A 16,886-nucleotide genomic window follows, 5' to 3' on the forward strand; every position below is an offset into this window, starting at 1 on the left:
GTCATTGAATTATGATGATTGACTTTTATTACACGGAATCGCAATTTATTTTACTCAACAACAAGCCGGCAAACACGAGGGGTACTCTGAGGGCGGGCGCTCGCTCGGTCGAAAGTTGCGAAAATTTGAATGAAAAGTTGTAAAGAAATTACGTTATTTATCATTCGCTGAGCCCGCGCATACCCCAGCGAGACACTCGGCTGGTCCCCGCATACCGTTTCCGTTTCCGTTCATTTATTTGCGAGACTGTCACACACACACTCGAACACACTCACACACACACACACTGATGTCCTTTCGGTTGTCGCTGTGTGGTTGATGCACAGTTAAAAAGTTTTTCATCGGCGGCAGCAGAAATTCAAATTTATTGTTTTGCGGTTGCCAGGCGCCACGCCGCACCATGCCACGACACGCCACACCATGCCCCGCCTCTCTTTAGTCAATGGGCTTAAAATTAGTTGCGTCTTGCGAATCGATGGGCGTTTGATTTACGACTGATGCGAGATTGAACCGCTTAATTGCCTTAAAAGTGGGTGTGGCCGGAACCACAGCCCCCGGGAGTGTGAGTGGGGACCCGGCAAGAATTAATGGCGGAATAAGGCCCGACCCGTGACTATCCAATTACGAGTACGAGTACACAATAGAGGAGCCGACTGGCGGCAGTAAGCCGTTTCGGTTCTGCCATCACTTACCTTTAATTAGAGGATTCCTTTCCCCTCAGGGCTTGCGGTGTTTGGTGGGGAGGGGATTACTCGGATTAGAGTTTAGTAATGGCTTAAGAGCACTTTTTGGCTTACATCGATATAGCGAGTGGGAAAACAGGGAAAAACAGAAACAACAGGCAACCACAGAGCCAAGGTTAGGAGGGCAAGGGATGGTATTAGCCAGTACTCAATCGTTATGTTGCCATATCTAATAGAAGGTGAGAGACGGCGGTTCACTGCTTTAAGCTGATGAATGAATGATACTCGTGTATTTAGAGAGAGAGAGAGAGAGACGCGCTGTGGTTAGTCTGTACTTCTGATGCACATTATCTTTGAAAATGCTTTTTAATTATGGAATAGCATCAAATATAGCTCCAGCTCACGTACTACTTACTTATGTGAATCGCATAGGCGCAGGGCGCCACAACACAAAAATAGGACAAGTAGGAAAGCGGAAGTTCCCCAAAAATTCATTCCCACATGCACATATTTAAGGTGTAAACGCCATTCTCAGTCCCATTCCTAGTTGAACCTCATCAACCCCATACGCATACTATTTTTAATAAATTTCCATAGAAATCGCTTGGCTTCTGCTGTTCCCTTATTTCCCATTTAAAAGAATGATTCGTAAACATTCATTTAACCGTTGGAATAGTCCCATTGTCCATCCAGTGCGTTCGTTGACAGTGACGGACAAAGAGCAGAGAGCCGTGAATGGAGCCGCTTGGTGGTGAGTGCCGGGGCCAGGCATTCAATGCCGGATCAACCGCAGGACGCGGCATTCCAATGCAGAGAGCACTTCTTTGGCTGGCAGTGCAACCAATGCCCTCGACTTGCTCGGCCTCATTCATTGCAGTTGAAGCCAGAACCAGGGCCAGAGCCAGAGCCATGGCCAATGCCACTACCACAACCAGCACTCTCCTCCTATGCTTTCTCGCCCTCAGGCGTGCGGCTCTGCTTTTGTTTTTCTTGCCTCAACCTCAGACTTCTTGCGACCGGAGGAACTTTCAGTGGACCATTCGGAGTACCATTCTCTTCAGAGTCCTCATTTTCATCCTCATCTTCCGTGGCACTGCCGAGTTGTTTGTATGCGTCTGCTGTGGTTCATGTCGTCGTTGTTGACATTTAGTTGACACACACCACACACAACACAGATCCCCGCCTCCGACTTCGTCCTCGTTCATGTCCTTGCCGTCTCTGTCTCCACTTCCGGCAAACGGGCCATGGCCATGGCAATGGATCATCGGGCATCTTTGTTTGCACATCGCCACTGAAGTTTACAGCTGCCTTGTCTCCGTCGCATCCTTGCCAGCTCTGGTTCTGTCTCTAGCTCTGGGTTCTGGGTTCTGGCTGTTCATCGTCAGCTGGTGCACTTTATTGTTGCTAACTAGAAAAGCCAGGACATCCATCCTGCCGGCTCCTTCTTCCCTCCTGGCCCTATTGCCACTGGTGTAAACAATTTTTGAAAGGTTATTTCTCTTGCAACAGCCGCGGTCCGCACTTTGTTCCGTTTTGCACTTCATTTGCTGTCCTCCGCCTCAGGGCAGTAAATTCTGTTTACTCGTTTCGTTGTCGTTGACGGCATCCTGCTAGTAGTAGATGCATCCTCCGAGGATGGCTATTTGTTATGTCATTTGACTGGAGCCGGCAACGGCAGCATTCATCTAGGAGATATTAAATCGTCCCTGGGCGATGTATCTAGCTTTCACTCTTCGCAGTTTGGGTTTGCAATTTTATCCCTGAATAGACATTCACTTCATCGCACATCCGATGGTTCCACTTTCAGAACTTTCAGAGATCGTGGTTTACTAATTGGCATATCCAAACGAATAGATTATACAAATTAAACCTTTTACTCAAAAATTATTAATAAAACTGGCAGATGATTCTCTTATATTACTCTTAATCTTAATCGTATTCTTAAGTTACTTGCGTCTTCCGCCTGGCGTGGGTCTAAACGGTTTCCGGCGGGACTTCGAGTCCACGATGAGCACAGACTGGCGCTTGAGGAAGTTCCGGGAGGGCACTTCGGTGTCGTCGTCAGTGGTGGCAACTGTGGGACAAAAATATTTCAACAAATTAAAAGCAAACAAAAATCAAAGATCTTACCCGCTGCGGGAGCCTGCTCCGGTGAGGAAGAGGACGTGCCGGCGGCTCGTTGGGCGCGACCGGCAAAGAGATTGTAGTAGCAAAGGGGCATTGGCTGGGGCTTCTCGCCCTCGGGTGCCGATGGGGACTTTGGTGGCTCTGTCGTGTACAGCTCCTCCTCCTCTTCCTGCTCACCAATGTCCAGCTTGGGCATCTCGAAGGGCGGCACATCCTCCGACTTGCTCAGCTCCTGGCAGCGTTTGATCTTCAATTTTAGTATCTAAGAGAAGGAAGAGGATACTGTTGAACATTTCGCTCAAGAGCTACTCGCTTCTCGGTGTACCTCAATCAGTTCTTCATCCTGGGCGGTGTGGGTGAGGAAGTTGGGAAGTTCTGCGACGCTCACGTGGAGCCTGCGACCGGGCAGCTCGATGTTGCTCTCGTCCACCTCCTGCACCTTGAAGATCATCTCGCAGATCCGCTCCTTGAGGTACTTCAGCACCCCCATGGACTTGTCGGCCGCGTCGGTATCCAGCTTGCGATCCTGTTCTTTTGCGGCAATACTATTCTTGATCTGCTCGATGATCTCCTGGTTCCTATGGACAAGGGATTAGTGAATGTATTCTTCTATATTCCCAATTCCACCTACACTTCGCTCTCCTTAACGTCCGAGAACTTGGAGGCTTCCAGCTCGCTGGTGAGAGCCTCCCGATCCGACTCCAGATTGGCCTTCTCGGCCTCGGCCGCTTTGCGCAGATAGTTAAGGCGGGCGGCGGACTCCTTCTGGGCGCTAAACCGCTCGAAGACCTCGAGGGGCGATGTGGCTCCAGATGCCTCCATGAGCTGCTTGAACAGCGACTCCATGTCGCTGGTCACACTCTCCAGCTGGGAGGCTGGCTCCTCGTCCCCGTTCTCGGTCTTGGCCGCAAGCGGATCGCCGGACGTGGAGCCCACACTGTCCTGGTGCACAAGAGTCTTGGTTTCGGCGAACAGCTTGCGCCCGATCCGCTCGAGCTCCAGCTTGCGCGCCTCCACCTGCTTGCGGAAGTCCAAGGCCTGGCGCTCACGGGTCTTCTGAGAAAGATTGGCCTGCTGCTCCTGCCGCGTAAGAACCACCTTGGCCGCGTCCCGCATCTCAAGGGCCTCGTTGTGCACTTGCTGGAGCCGCTCGATCTCCGCCTTCTGGTCGCTCAGCGAGGCCTCCAACTCCCGCAGACTGCGCTCGAAGCGCTCCGCATCGTTCATCAGAGAAGCCTCTATGGAGCGGTACTTCTTGCGGATGTGCTCCGCCTCCATCCACTGCACATTGGTGCGATGTATCTCGTTCTCCAGCTGGCAGACGAGCTGTAATTCCCCACAGGTTACTACTTACTCCTTCTGGGGCCCATCCAGCAGTCTCTCACCTTGCGATTGGCATCCTCCTCCAGTGTTTCGGGTGGCTTCTCGCCCAGATTCTGGTTCTGGGCCTCCTTGTTGGCCAGCAGCTCGCGATACTTCTCCACCAGCTTGCTGAAGTGCTGTTGGCGCGACTTGAAACGATGCCGCAGGAGGTCCATCTGCTTGCGGTTCTCGGTGATCTTGAGGTCGGTCAGAAAGATGGCATCGTCGGCGTTTTTTGCCCCCACCGGGTACATGGCCTTGCCTACAATCAGTGTGGGTGTGCAGCTCTGGGCTCGCCTCGGCTCACTGCTAGACTCCTTGATGACCATGGGACGCTGCAGGGGATTTCGCAGTCGACTGGCCTTCACCGTCAGCTCCTTGAGGTCCTTCTTCAGAGTGCCGATGGTGTCGCAGTTGATGCGATTCTGCTTCTGCCACTCGGCCGCATTGGCCGTCTTCTGGCCCTCTGAAAGCGGGAGACAATTGAGTTGGAGTCGTGAAAGCATGGAACACCCACTCACCGGCCAGTAAAATCCTCTTCTTGATCTCATTAATTTGCCTGTTAAGCTCGTTCAACTTGTCGGATTCCATGGCGTCATCTACTCTGGCGGCTGACTCTATGAAATCGACGCTTAATATTTGTGCTGGCCACCGCCGAGTGGCTGGTGGCTGGTGCCTGGTGGCTTGTTGGTTTGTTGGATCGATGAAGTTGTTGTAACAACGCCAAGCGACAATCGGTTGCCAACAGCCACGGGGGAGGATAATCGGGATAATCAGTAGTAATGCAAGAGAAAATATCCTTTGGAGACTTGACAACAAATTTAATCACCCTATGCATAATATCAGAAATCAATTCAAATTTTGATTTAGTATTTGGATAATGAAGCCTAAACTGAACTCCACAAAAATAAACGCCAATTTTAACTAACTAAACATTATCATCTATCTATCATCACCAGCGACCCTTGGCCACACAAGTCTGAGTCACATCTACGAGCTCTTGGGCAGTGCGCGCGTTGGAGAAAGTGCAGCCCAGTCGCTCGAGAATACCCCCCGGATAGACCGCATAATTGAAATGTGTCCAGCTTTTACTGCTGGCGGTGGAGGCGATTTGCCAATCTCCAGCTAGTCGCATCTGAACGATCAGTTCGTTCGTTATCTTGTCGCAAAGGAGAATGTAGTATATTGGCATACCTTGCTTCTTCCATATCTCGATGTGTGGCCAGTCTGGGAATGAGGCAACTAATGAAAAAACAGCAGGATCAACATGATTACACCGTTCATACCCTTTTGTTTCCATGCAGTCATATCTTTGAAAAGCCAAAGCTGAACGACGGGCTTGTTCAAAAGTCGGCGACCTGCGGCCTGAATATCCGTTGGATCTGCAATGTCCTGCTCAAGTCTCAGGAAATTTCCAGCGAATAAAATTTCCAAGAAAACTTTAAATTTTAGAGAATTATTCTGGTTCTCAGCTGGAGAATCGATCTCTACCATTTTGCTGAAGATATCTTCCGCTCCATTCATGATGGCCGGAATCTCTTGATTGGATTCGGCTATGCAGCATTTTCTCACTAAAAGCACAAGATATAGTTCATATGAGAAGACGTAAGACCCACTAACCATTTGAAAACTGTTTTATAAATATGAAAACTCTGGACGAAAACGAGATCTTTGTATTAAGAGACGCAGCGAATGGCGAGCAAGAGGCCCCCAATCTAGTTCCAAGAAGTCCATCGAAGATTCTTCCGTGACTAGTTTCCTGAACATTTTCACATCTTGGGCGAATCCACGATACTTCCACATCTGGCATTATGTACGGATTTTCAATGGTTGCATCTATGATCCCAAGACTACAACCATTTAGCAGTTTCAGCAGCGACTTGTCCATCTTCGTTGGGACATCGACATCCATGGTTGGAAAGGTCATAAGGTCTAGTTTCTTCATCTGAGTCAGACCCTGGAGGAGTCCATCCAGCCCAACTATGGGGTGATTGATGTGCGGTCTAAAGGATTCCGCCAGGGCAGTGACACACGAAGCACAGAAATCGGAGGAATTTAAATTGGAGCTCATGTCCTCCTCTGCTCCTCTCAAATCGTTAGACACATCCATTTTTATCAACCGAAAATCGAGTTAAAATCCAAACACTGAGAATACTAGTTGATCTGTAGAGTCGTGAGTGCTAAGTCCATGGGAGGTTGTCATTGTTTCAAATCTTTTTACCTACAAAAAACTCTCTCAAGTGAGTGTAAACGTATGATATTTACCATCTGTATAGTCAGCAAATGACATGGCGCCCTCTTGGCGCGAGAATCGGGCCACAGGTCTGTGCTTTCTTATGCCCTGAATACTCGGCTGATTGTCTTCCACACAAGAGGGACAGTGGACAAGGGGACGTCTAATTACAATCTGCTTTCTGCCCAACGGAGCGTATACGCAATCATAGTGGAAAGGGAATCAAATTACATTGACAACTTTTTTTCCGTTGCCTTTTCAATGGACGTTCCCTATCCACTCAGAAACAAAAAGCACCTGGGGGCTACGTCAGGTCCAGGCTCTGTGAATACCGAATGAATACTCGTACTCACACTCGTAGTAGATGAATGTAGAGTAGATGAGAGCCCGCAGCTAAACAAATACTCATGGGGACCAGTCAAAGCAAATAGCGGGGGAAAATATTTGGATCTCAAATATGCATAAAATGCGGGAAAGCGAATTCAAAGCGCTGCGAAATAAATAAATAGCGAAGAGCAAACAGAATGGAAAGAAAAACGAGAACGAGAACGAAACAAAAACGAAGGGAAACGAAACAACTTCCATCCTCAAAGTAAAACAATCAAAATTTGCGCTCCATTAAATTTTGTATTGTACTCGTTCCAGAAAAGTTCTCCCCCACTCCCCATTCTCCACCCATCTCCGAGTTTCGGTCTCTGTTTCCGCAATTTTTCCATTTTTCCTGCATGCTTATAAGCGTTCCACATTGGCTTGCTGCACACTCTACCTACCTCCGATGCTCCTGATTCTCCTGCTTTGATTTGACTGCAACCCGTCCTCCAGCATCCTCCAGCATATTCGTGTGAGGTTTTTTCCCTTGTTCCACGGAAGCTTCTTTAATCCCTGTAAATATTTTGTTGACACTTTTCTATTTGCGAAAGCGATCAAAAGGAAAACAAGGGACACCAATCCCGTTTATGATTGGATTTGATTTATGACTTTGTTTTTGGCTTTTGGCCGGTAAGCCTTCGTGCTGGATCGGAACTGCTTAAATTTAATCAAATCTGAAGCTTCGATGCAATTTTCCTGCACTTTTGCAGCTGTCAGTTTTTCGTTCTCAAATTTAAGTTTTTAATCATTTATTCATTGATGCAATGGGTTTTTTTTGTAGGTTCAATCAGTGAAATGTTAATTATTTCTTGTGCCATTTATTTGCTGCCAAAACAAACAAAAAGAATATCAACATATTGTACCAACAATTGTTATTACATTTTGCAGAAAATTTAAAAATTGCTTGTGTTTATGTTAAGTACAATTTTATTTGGTAATGTCGCAAACCCTCTTTAGTGATTTATCCTATCCTGCTAATATATGTATTTAATCATATATTTTGTAGTCCTTTGATGCATATTAAAGCAATCACAGCTATGAGAATATCATAAGCCCATTTAATCAAGCAAATGCGCCAAAAGCCAAGCAGATGTCCGGTGCATTTGATTCAGTTCAAAGCTGTTGGTGGTTGGCCTCTCACACACGCACACACAGAGTCACTCATCTTACAAGAAAGTACACAATAAATTGATCCATTTGATACAAAATCATGCAGCTGTAAAGATGCATTTCTGCATAACAGAAATGCACCTGCCATTTTGTTCCTTCTCCAATCTAATATTTGTCAGTAGTTTTCAAGGCAGTGCATTTCCAAATAGAAGATTTCAAATCTATTGCATAACTAGTAGAAGAACTGTAACCTCATATAGTCATAGGTCAGGTGAAAGCCCCTCTGGGCCAAGCAGTGCACATCTGTTTTGCCAGCAGGGCTGTCTGGACGGGAAACACAACTCGAAATTGGAAATTTCTTCATTTACTATTCGGGCGAGCATCAATTTGTAGCTTTTTCGCAATAATCCACTGTATATATGGAAAATGCACCATCAAAGGACGAAGTAAAAGGGGATTTAGTCATTAGTAAAATAGCCTATTGGCTGGCCACAAAAGGAAAATATGGCACTCTGATTTATAAATGCAATATTAAGCTCGTAGCAAAGTAACATAAATAGTACCAGGAAACAGCACAGGTGGCTGTTGGCAAGGACGCTAGAGCTTACCTGGCAAATGGGGGCCCAGAGGGCGAGTCCTCGAACCTGGCACTGGCGTGACAACCTTCAGGTGTGGTAGGGACAGAGAAAGCCGGCTGTTGCCAGGACAGCCAGGACGGCTGGGAGCGCATTAAAACTAATTACTCATAATCATTTCGGCTACTCCTCGACTCCAGCCACCTCGACTCCAGCGAGTGACAGACGCAGCTGCCACACGCCCATTGGAATTAATTAAAATAAAATGGAGCCCCGCGAAGCTGCACATATGGCAGGCTCAGGGCTGGCTTGTGCCTGATTTCAATAAAAACGAGTCAACCGCAGATGATGGGGAAATAAGTGGAAAGAGCAAGCGGCAAAGGAGCAAATCCGAAGGCACAAAGTCAAGTGCGCGTCGGCGACCAATGAAAAATCTCTGCGAAATTAATTAAATTTTTGTAATTTAAAGCCAAGCCTCTGCTCTCCGTGTGTCCTATGTGTCCGTCCGGGAGTGTTTGTGTGTGTGTGTGTGTGTGTGTGTGTGTGTTTGCGCCCTGCTTTTACCATGATTACGCCGTGACACTGCCGCACCTCCCCCGCACGCTCGCACACACACAGTCTCTCCTCCTCAGCTGGGTTCGGTGACCTTTCCTCTTGGCACCTGCTTGTCATGCACGGCAGTGCAGACCAGGTCCATGTGCCACGTGGCCCCCACACACCCCACACACCACACACTCTTGCGATGTTTGTTTTGTGTCCTGGGCCTCCTGGCAGCCACCTTCCGACAGATGGCGCTGCATTTGCAATGCTGCCAAGCGCAACGCAGCGCAAAATTATTCTAATTACGGCGCCCATCCCTCCCACTGCCTTCCTCCCCTGCACACAGGGCCTTTCAAAAGTTATTCATCCAGAGGCAGTGCATGAGAGAGAGGAGGTAGTAGTGTATGTTACTAATTTGGCTTCTTGTGATGGCTTAAACATTCGAGTTTAGCAGCCACCAGTCAGCCATCATCCTCTTTTCAAAGAGCTAATGCGAAGGACACATGCTGTGCGATATTCCGCCCACAGAAAATTTGCAGGATAATTAATCAATTTCGTAGAAATTTATGGACTTCCTTTTCGATTTGAAATCTCTGTAGAACACTGAATTTTGGGCTGTTTTTAATTGATTTAATTAATTTTTGTATTCAGAACTTTACCCATTGGATTGCAAAGGGAAGCCCATGCACATCATCGTCCATTTGTACCCAATAATCTGTCACTTGCACAACTCTCGAAGGGAGAAGGTGCTCGCTTTGACAAAATGAAATATCCGAACGTGCTGGCTGCCCAAAATGTATGTCGTAATCTCACAGACCTGAGACAGACCTGGGGCGTAGCCCACAGCCCCGGACAACAGGATTGTGTGCATGATTTATCTAGAGCCAGACGAACAGAAGAGAGCACTTCCTGGGCGAGCTCGGGCTCGGGCTCGGGCTCCCCCTCGTGTATCATTTACCCCAGCAATCATGACTGGCAGAAAGTGGGGATCTAGGGACTGTCGTGCAACGGCAATGGCAACGGCTCCTTGTGGCAGTGTGGCAGTGTGGCAGCATGTGCTTAATAGTTTAGCGCTTCGTGTGCCACTTAGCTCGGCGCGAATGCCTATCTCGAGAAGGTACTTCTCTCCTTGTCCCTGTCCCTGTCCCTGTTACCATCCCCGGCCATCAGCCAGCAGTTCACTTCGTTCCAGCACAACATGAAGATGATGATAATGATGAGGAGGGAGAAGTGGATGTGGATTATGGGATGGGATAGAATGATGATGCGGAGAACCCCTATCAAAGAGCACTCGTTTTTCGTATCAGGCGTTAGCAGTTCCGTCTCTGTTACAAATCCGCGCTGTTGACGTTGTTTTCTGCATGCCTGGCGTTCCACCGCTCCGCTCCGCTCCGCTGCAACCCAATCTCGACCTAACCCCAACCCAATCTCGTTCCGCCTTGTGGATGGATGATGGTGACGTTTCTCCGAATCCGACGACAGCGAACGTGCTGAAACACGGTACAACCTGCCGGCACTGTCGAATGATGTATGACATTTTGCGCCTCATAAAGAGCCACCTCTCGTCCTCCTGTTCTCCAGTCCTTCAGTCCAACCCCCGATAATCAGGTCTCCTACCTGCGACAGTCCTGTACCTGTCCACCTGTCCACCACGCTTTACCATCAGCCACCTGCCAGATCTCTCACTGGCACTTTGTTGCTCTTTTGTCTCTTTGCATCGTATCGTCCAGGTAGCCAGCGGAAGAGGGGAGCCAAGTGGAGCACTGTTTGGGCAGGGCTGACAGGGCTGACAGGGTTACCAGGGTGGTGGCCGGGTTAACACATGCTGACAGGGTGGCGTGGCTGCTCGTGTTGTTTGTTTGCTCAAACGAAATTGGCACGACTGGCAATGCCGCCGCCATATTGACTATTTGCTCGTTACGCTTCCCGTTAACGTAACTGACTTACTTTTCCCTCCGGCGCTATTCAAATGTGCCTGGAGTTGAGCCACATCCATATCGGGCCGGTGTTGACGGCAGAAGTCGAGTCAATTGACCTTTGACATTTGCAGATCACATTTGCGAATTCCATTTGTGACCCATAAGAAAGTTTGTCTCGACTGGGAGATAACCTGAAAGATGGTTATTCCTTTAAAAGTATTCTTCCTTCGGGTAATTCATGGATAATGTCCTTCAAGCGGATATTCCATAGTAGATCATAGCATGATTGATTTGAAATTTGTAATCTCAGTCAGAACTTTAACTACGATAATCGCTTTACCATAACAATTTATGACCTTGATTCTTTAAGTTTATACTTATATATAATTATGGTCCCTTGCCGTTTAATTACCTTAATAAATATCGCTTCTACTGGTATGACGAAACGCTTGAAATTAAATAATGTTCGCTATTCCCATGCAAAAATGCCACATATGTACATATGTGTGATTGTATGCATAATTTATTATTTATATGCAAATTGATTGTTGGCAAATATCGCATTTACGTAAACAGAGAGCACACCACAGAGATTTGAAATGAAACATGCTGAATTTGCTAAAATGTATGTGCGTACATGGACTGTCGCATGAAAATTAAGGACCAACACAAAATAGAACCCCTTTTTTCCAAATATTTGTAATTTTATACGGTTTGTGCTATTTTATGAAAAAATTTATGGTATTTTGTGCTAACCTCTGCTTCTATATGCTTAGAAAAGAGTTCATGTTTTGAGCCCTCCTATCGCATGCAAGCAGAGGCGGATGGCAGCCCCAGATTTCAGAGTTTCCCTTCCACTAATTAAATAAGTTTGGTTTTCCGGAATGGATTTGAGTCTGTGGACAATCTCTCATCGCTGGACCAAATAGAGGCCGCTCCTGCAACGATTCAATACTTCCGAACCACAGATTTGTTTCACACTAAACAAACTAAACGAAACTTTTCGACTGCCACACTCATTGCAACCAGCATCTCGTGTCCTCATTCGTTGCTTACCGTGTTGGAAATCCCATTAAAATCACATTTTGATTTAATTTGCATAAACAGAAGTCGAGAGCAACCAACCGCTGGAAAATAAAGCCACGAGCCGAACATGAACTAAAATGTCATTCAAAATCGATTCAAAATCAATTAGGGAGTGATTTGCAAAATATATTAGGCGGAACGCTGATCTGTGTTCAAGTAATAGAACCAATCCAATGAACTCCTCCTATCCGCTGGCTTCCACGAGTCCATGAGTCCATGAGTCCATGAGTCCATGAGTCCATGAGTCCATGAGTCCACGAGTCCGTGAGTTGTGCTTTTCCATGACCGCTGGTTTCAGGAGCGGCCAGGAGGGGATTATGACACTTTTTGCGGCTGGCTGGCTGCATATTCGGCTTTTGCTTTCATTGAGCGAAATGAAAAATTCAATTAAAATGCACACATGCTCCATACCCAGCTACAGACCATAACACATCACAACCCATCCAAAAACCCTGGCACGAACACAGTCCCTAGTCCGAAACCCTAGACCCACATCTATTTGGATCCAGTGCCAGGAAAAAATTGAGAGCGGAACGAACGAGACAGGACAAAAAAAAACCCCCCGAGTGGACAGAGCAGACAAAACGGATAGGAAACGAAAAATGTGAAAAATCAGCATAACAAAGTGGGAAAAACTATGAAAATGCACTCCCCTTTTCATTCCCTTTTCGGCGGGTCTCTGCCGTCACGCTCTATGGCACTGGCGAGCATCCAGCGCCGTACTCCCGTACTTGTAGTTGTGTGTCCTGCCGCAGGACAGGCGACACAGTATATCTCTCCTGTGTGCCGAGTGCTGTTCCTTGGGGAGTTGGATGTGGACGTGAATGAGGACCAGGAGGAGTAGCGTGGAGCGGAGTGGAGTGGAGTGCGAGTATGTAAATAGAAAACTCTTGTAAACAACATTCCATTTGCACAAAGAATTAGGCCTAGAGGGCTCTTTGATGGAGGTTCCGAAACTGACCGAGTCAGCATTCAATGGCGGGAACCTTTTTTTTGAAAGGAAAGGTCTTGAAGTTCAACAGTCCACAACGTGATGAGACCTGGTTGCAATGAAATTCTTATGAGAGATTAAAAAAGGACATTTTTGAATATTCTGTATGCCTCGTTGGATATCTGAATTCATCCATCTGAATCTTAGCATCTTCAGCAAGAAATATCCATTAAATACAACGCGTATAGATGAAGAATAATGTTTTGAGGGACATTATCATTACATTACCTTAATGAATGTCCCCTAAATATTCTATGAGCAGCCCTAATAATTATTAATTATAATTAATTCGAAACAGGACAATTGTCCCAATTTTCCCCGGTGTTTTCCTTAAATAATATATAATGTACAATACATACATATGTAGATAGACAGACAAAGCATTTAATTTATTACGAGAATCAGCCCAAATTAAAGTTGTTTTTCGTGTTTTCCATTTCGTTATTGGATGATCTCAGTGCTGGGCTTCTATGTTTCTATGACACTCGAATATTGCCCGCATTTGCATTCTAGAATCCGAATATTTAATGCTGGTAAATACTCGTAATGCATCGCATGACAATGGGTCCGTAGATTCGGCGGTAGATTCATCTGTCGAGCGCAGGCCGAGCTAATGAAACAGATGCCCCTGTCCCTTCCCCTGCCCGTGGCCGTGGCATGGCATTCTAACCTCCTGTCAGAGCCAGAGCAGAGTTGATACAGGGGAGCCAGGATACAGGCAGCAAACAAGATGCAAAGCCGAATTTACGATTCCCGCTTTTGAATTGACAACCGGGGGCCGGGGGAGACGGCGGCCTCCAGAGTCCGGAAACGGGCGATGGGCCATGGGCCATGGGCGAGGGTGTCACTGTGGCGTAGCCTCGTTTTATGGCGGATTTTCGACAAAATATAAAAATAAAATTGGATTTTAGCGCAGAATGTCGAAAGCCGTAAATATTTTTCAATTCATAGCCCAGTGCGTGAAGGTTGGGACAGGGGAACGGGGAAAGGGGAAAGGGATAGTGGGGGACCAGGACCCGCCTCCATATGCATACAGACACATTGATTTCCCTACGGGGAAGGGTTCGGTCTGCGGTTTGGAATCGCGTGCGAATGATTTGGCAGCATTAACTCCCCGACACCCAGCCGGGCGCTGGAGGCCTCGAACCCAAGGCATGGGGCTGCAGAGCAACAAATGTGTGGAGGAGCATCCTCATTTGAATGCCGAGCGAAGCGATTTTTATGCGCAACCCTTTTGATCCTTTCAACGGCAGTGGCTATCCCGAGCCCTATCCCTCGCCCAGGGCGCTTTGTGCTTGTGTGTTCGCGGCTTTGTGCGTGGGATTCCGGATGGAACCTCAGCAAATCCCCTCCCAAAACTCATTTCCAGTTTCTGACGCCAAATTGATTTCATTGCCTGTTTGTTCTTTGTTTTCCGACCTAAATGAGGACTCGCCCTAATCCTGCAACACCTTTCCGATTCCTTTTCGAACACACAGTTTTGAGTTTTACTTTAATGGGAATTGCAGCATTTACATTGGAATTTTGATTGGACTTTTGACTTCCTTCCAGCCTTGAATTGGGCTTAGCACCTGCCTTAAGTTCCGCTGAGTACCTGGATCAATATGAGAGGGAGAGAACAGAAAAGCTTAGACATACCCATAGGAAGCGTGAGCTTGGACACAACCGAACACGGCGTACACTGAAGCAGCAGATTCCAGGGCCTCCCGATGTGTCCACCAAACGTAGGAATTCCCAGCAGTGGGACCATATGTATCTCTATCTAACTTTGTCAATGATTAACGGTTCAATTTCTAGATAATATGGCCATTCCATCATTTGGAGGAGTACCCTCTTCTACGAAACGAGTGCATACAGGAGCTCGCAAGGTGCCCTAGGGACAAAATCTGATACTAAACAAACTCATGCGGTTCTACCTGGGAACAAGAAACTCAACTTCTATAATAAGGAGTATGGCCTATGCCTTGGGGTAGGGATCAGGGATCAAGAGACTGGAAAAATTCAATTACGTTTTTCATTTAAGTCAGGAAGAATTTATATACGAAGTGATAAATGATCACACACAGTAGGCCCATCTCAGGCTGTCACATTATCGTTCGTTTTTTATGAAGCTCGGGTCGATGTCTAGCAGGATCGCCAACAAGTAGGGTAAATGTTCTCTCGGACCCAGTGGAGGAGGGTGGTGCAGAGTTTTAATCGTTGTCACAGCATCGCCTTTAGCAAGAGGTACCTGCTCTACACAAACCTCGGCATTTCGATCAGCCTCAGCATGGTGGGCGACACCATTGAGCAGTCGTACGAACGCTATGTGGGGGAGATCGATGGTTGGAACAGGATGCGCACTTTCCGCATGGGCATTGGCGGCTTCACGGTGGGCTTTGTGTGTCACTTCTGGTACCAGTATCTGGACTATCGGTATCCGACACGCAGCATTGGGACTGTGATGCGCAAGATACTGCTGGACCAGGTCATCTGTTCGCCGTTCTACATCACCGTCTTCTTCATAACCATGGGATTGCTCGAGCGCCAGAGCTGGGAGGAGTTCCAAGCGGAGGTCATGGAGAAGGCAGTCGTCCTTTACATGGCCGAGTGGACCGTTTGGCCGGCCGCCCAGTTCATCAACTTCTTCCTCATCAAGCCCCGATATCGTGTCTTCTACGACAACTCCATGAGCCTTGGCTACGATATATACACCTCCAAGTTGAAGTACCGGAAGAAGCCATCACTCGAGAGCCCCGAAGCCCCGGCGAAGGGACAATCGGATCAGGACCTGCATCCGTAAATGTTCTGCACTTTTTTAAATTAAATTATTTCGTAACCGACTTGTTGATCACTAAGATAAAACTCTTGGTATCCATGAGGACCTCATGATGTGATTGTTTCATGTTGGAAAGAAATTTAACTCCTGAATATATATGCTACGTTACGTGTACTTTCTCTGTGGCCATAGATCATTTCCATTACTATAAGCAATCATTCCTTAGCGTGATATTTTTATTAGATGTTGAGCGCTCCGTAGCTGACGTCTTTTCCTTGTGTATCACTCATGGACGAGCCAAGGAAATGAACAGTGATGGAAGGTACCCTCGCTGGAAGATGACCCTCGCCTCGTGTGGGGAGGAGAGAGAGACTTGTCAAATGCAGATACTGGGGCTCTGGCTGGCTCTGGGGCTGGGGAACTGCGAAAGAGCAGATAGAGTGAATGGCATCGAGGGCCGGAGAAACAGACACTCGAGCCGTAAGCTCTCGACGAGGAATTGTGTCAAGCATACAGAATAAATAAAGGAAGGGGCCAGGCACGGCACAAAAAAAAACAAATGCAAAAGGAGGTGGAATCAAGTGACAAAATTGATGTCAAGATGAGCGAGTGGCGGGCTTCTGGCAGGACTTCGAGGTGGAGATGGCTTCACAGACACTGACACCCGTAACCACGCACCCCCCCACAGCACACAGACCCACTCACATGACAACTAATCCAATTTAAATCTCTTAACATGATTTGCCGCTTTCTTTTCATTCAGCTGGATTTCATGCCATTATCCCTTTTGGAGCCCGAGACCGGCCACCGAATTGGCAAGCGCCACACGAGGCTGCCATCGCTGGCTTTCAAACTGACTTCCTGTCCTCACAGCTCCTGTCCTGTGCTAAGAAGCAGGTCTCTTCCTTGTGCCCGCAGGACCCCAAGGACTGCGGCCAAAGGGTTTATTTATCTGGTTTAGCGGGCTGCGTGGGCTGCTGCCCAAGTCGCTCTATCCCCATTTTGTGATTTAATTTAAAAGCTTGCCGAGCGACGCCTCCTCCCTTGTTGGCAGCCGGGAGGGTTGGCGGGCGGTAGGGGAGCTTTACGGCACGTGGCTGCCTCGTCGTTTGGGGTCCTTGACGAGTTGTTGT

The 16,886-nt window shown here is 47.4% G+C and overlaps 3 protein-coding genes across 5 annotated transcripts in view; 2 read left to right on the forward strand and 1 right to left on the reverse strand.

The window, feature by feature from the left end:
• The window catches only part of LOC108152764 (putative dipeptidase CPC735_014430), an 81,622-nt gene that overhangs the window by 48,805 nt on the left and 15,931 nt on the right, over window positions 1–16,886 (forward strand). The gene's annotated exons all lie outside the window — the stretch shown is intronic.
• Window positions 2,586–6,377, reverse strand: LOC108152767. Of its 2 annotated transcripts, XM_033386869.1 has the most exons (9): window positions 5,793–6,377; window positions 5,459–5,743; window positions 5,367–5,399; window positions 4,694–5,307; window positions 4,196–4,638; window positions 3,442–4,136; window positions 3,136–3,388; window positions 2,814–3,072; window positions 2,586–2,757 (listed from the first exon to the last, which is right to left on the reverse strand). In XM_033386869.1, exons 4-9 carry the CDS (start codon window positions 4,761–4,763, stop codon window positions 2,630–2,632), a joined length of 1,848 nt encoding a protein of 615 aa, XP_033242760.1. In that variant the 5' UTR covers window positions 4,764–5,307; window positions 5,367–5,399; window positions 5,459–5,743; window positions 5,793–6,377; the 3' UTR covers window positions 2,586–2,629. The 2 variants fall into 2 exon arrangements, with proteins under 2 accessions (XP_033242760.1, XP_017137831.1); XM_017282342.2 differs by having other exon boundaries at window positions 4,694–5,399; window positions 5,793–6,375.
• LOC108152770 (mpv17-like protein 2) lies at window positions 15,046–15,936 on the forward strand. Of its 2 annotated transcripts, XM_017282348.2 has the most exons (2): window positions 15,046–15,143; window positions 15,204–15,935. In XM_017282348.2, exon 2 carries the CDS (start codon window positions 15,265–15,267, stop codon window positions 15,775–15,777), a length of 513 nt encoding a protein of 170 aa, XP_017137837.1. In that variant the 5' UTR covers window positions 15,046–15,143; window positions 15,204–15,264; the 3' UTR covers window positions 15,778–15,935. The 2 variants fall into 2 exon arrangements, with proteins under 2 accessions (XP_017137837.1, XP_017137836.1); XM_017282347.2 differs by having other exon boundaries at window positions 15,073–15,936.

The sequence above is a fragment of the Drosophila miranda genome, chromosome XR (genome assembly GCF_003369915.1).
Source record: "Drosophila miranda strain MSH22 chromosome XR, D.miranda_PacBio2.1, whole genome shotgun sequence".
NCBI classification, from domain to species: Eukaryota; Metazoa; Arthropoda; class Insecta; order Diptera; family Drosophilidae; genus Drosophila; species Drosophila miranda.

What these genes read in the sequence shown, in the direction of transcription:
- LOC108152767 (XM_033386869.1), bottom strand. Translation starts at nt 4,763, where the DNA reads ATGGAATCCGACAAGTTGAACGAGCTTAACAGGCAAATTAATGAGATC. An exon ending in GAAGAGGATTTTACTGGCCG is followed by an intron (nt 4,639 to 4,693) that starts GTGAGTGGGTGT and finishes TCCCGCTTTCAG; the next exon opens with AGGGCCAGAAGACGGCCAAT. An exon ending in AGGAGGATGCCAATCGCAAG is followed by an intron (nt 4,137 to 4,195) that starts GTGAGAGACTGC and finishes GGGGAATTACAG; the next exon opens with CTCGTCTGCCAGCTGGAGAA.
- LOC108152770 (XM_017282347.2), top strand. Translation starts at nt 15,148, where the DNA reads ATGTTCTCTCGGACCCAGTGGAGGAGGGTGGTGCAGAGTTTTAATCGT.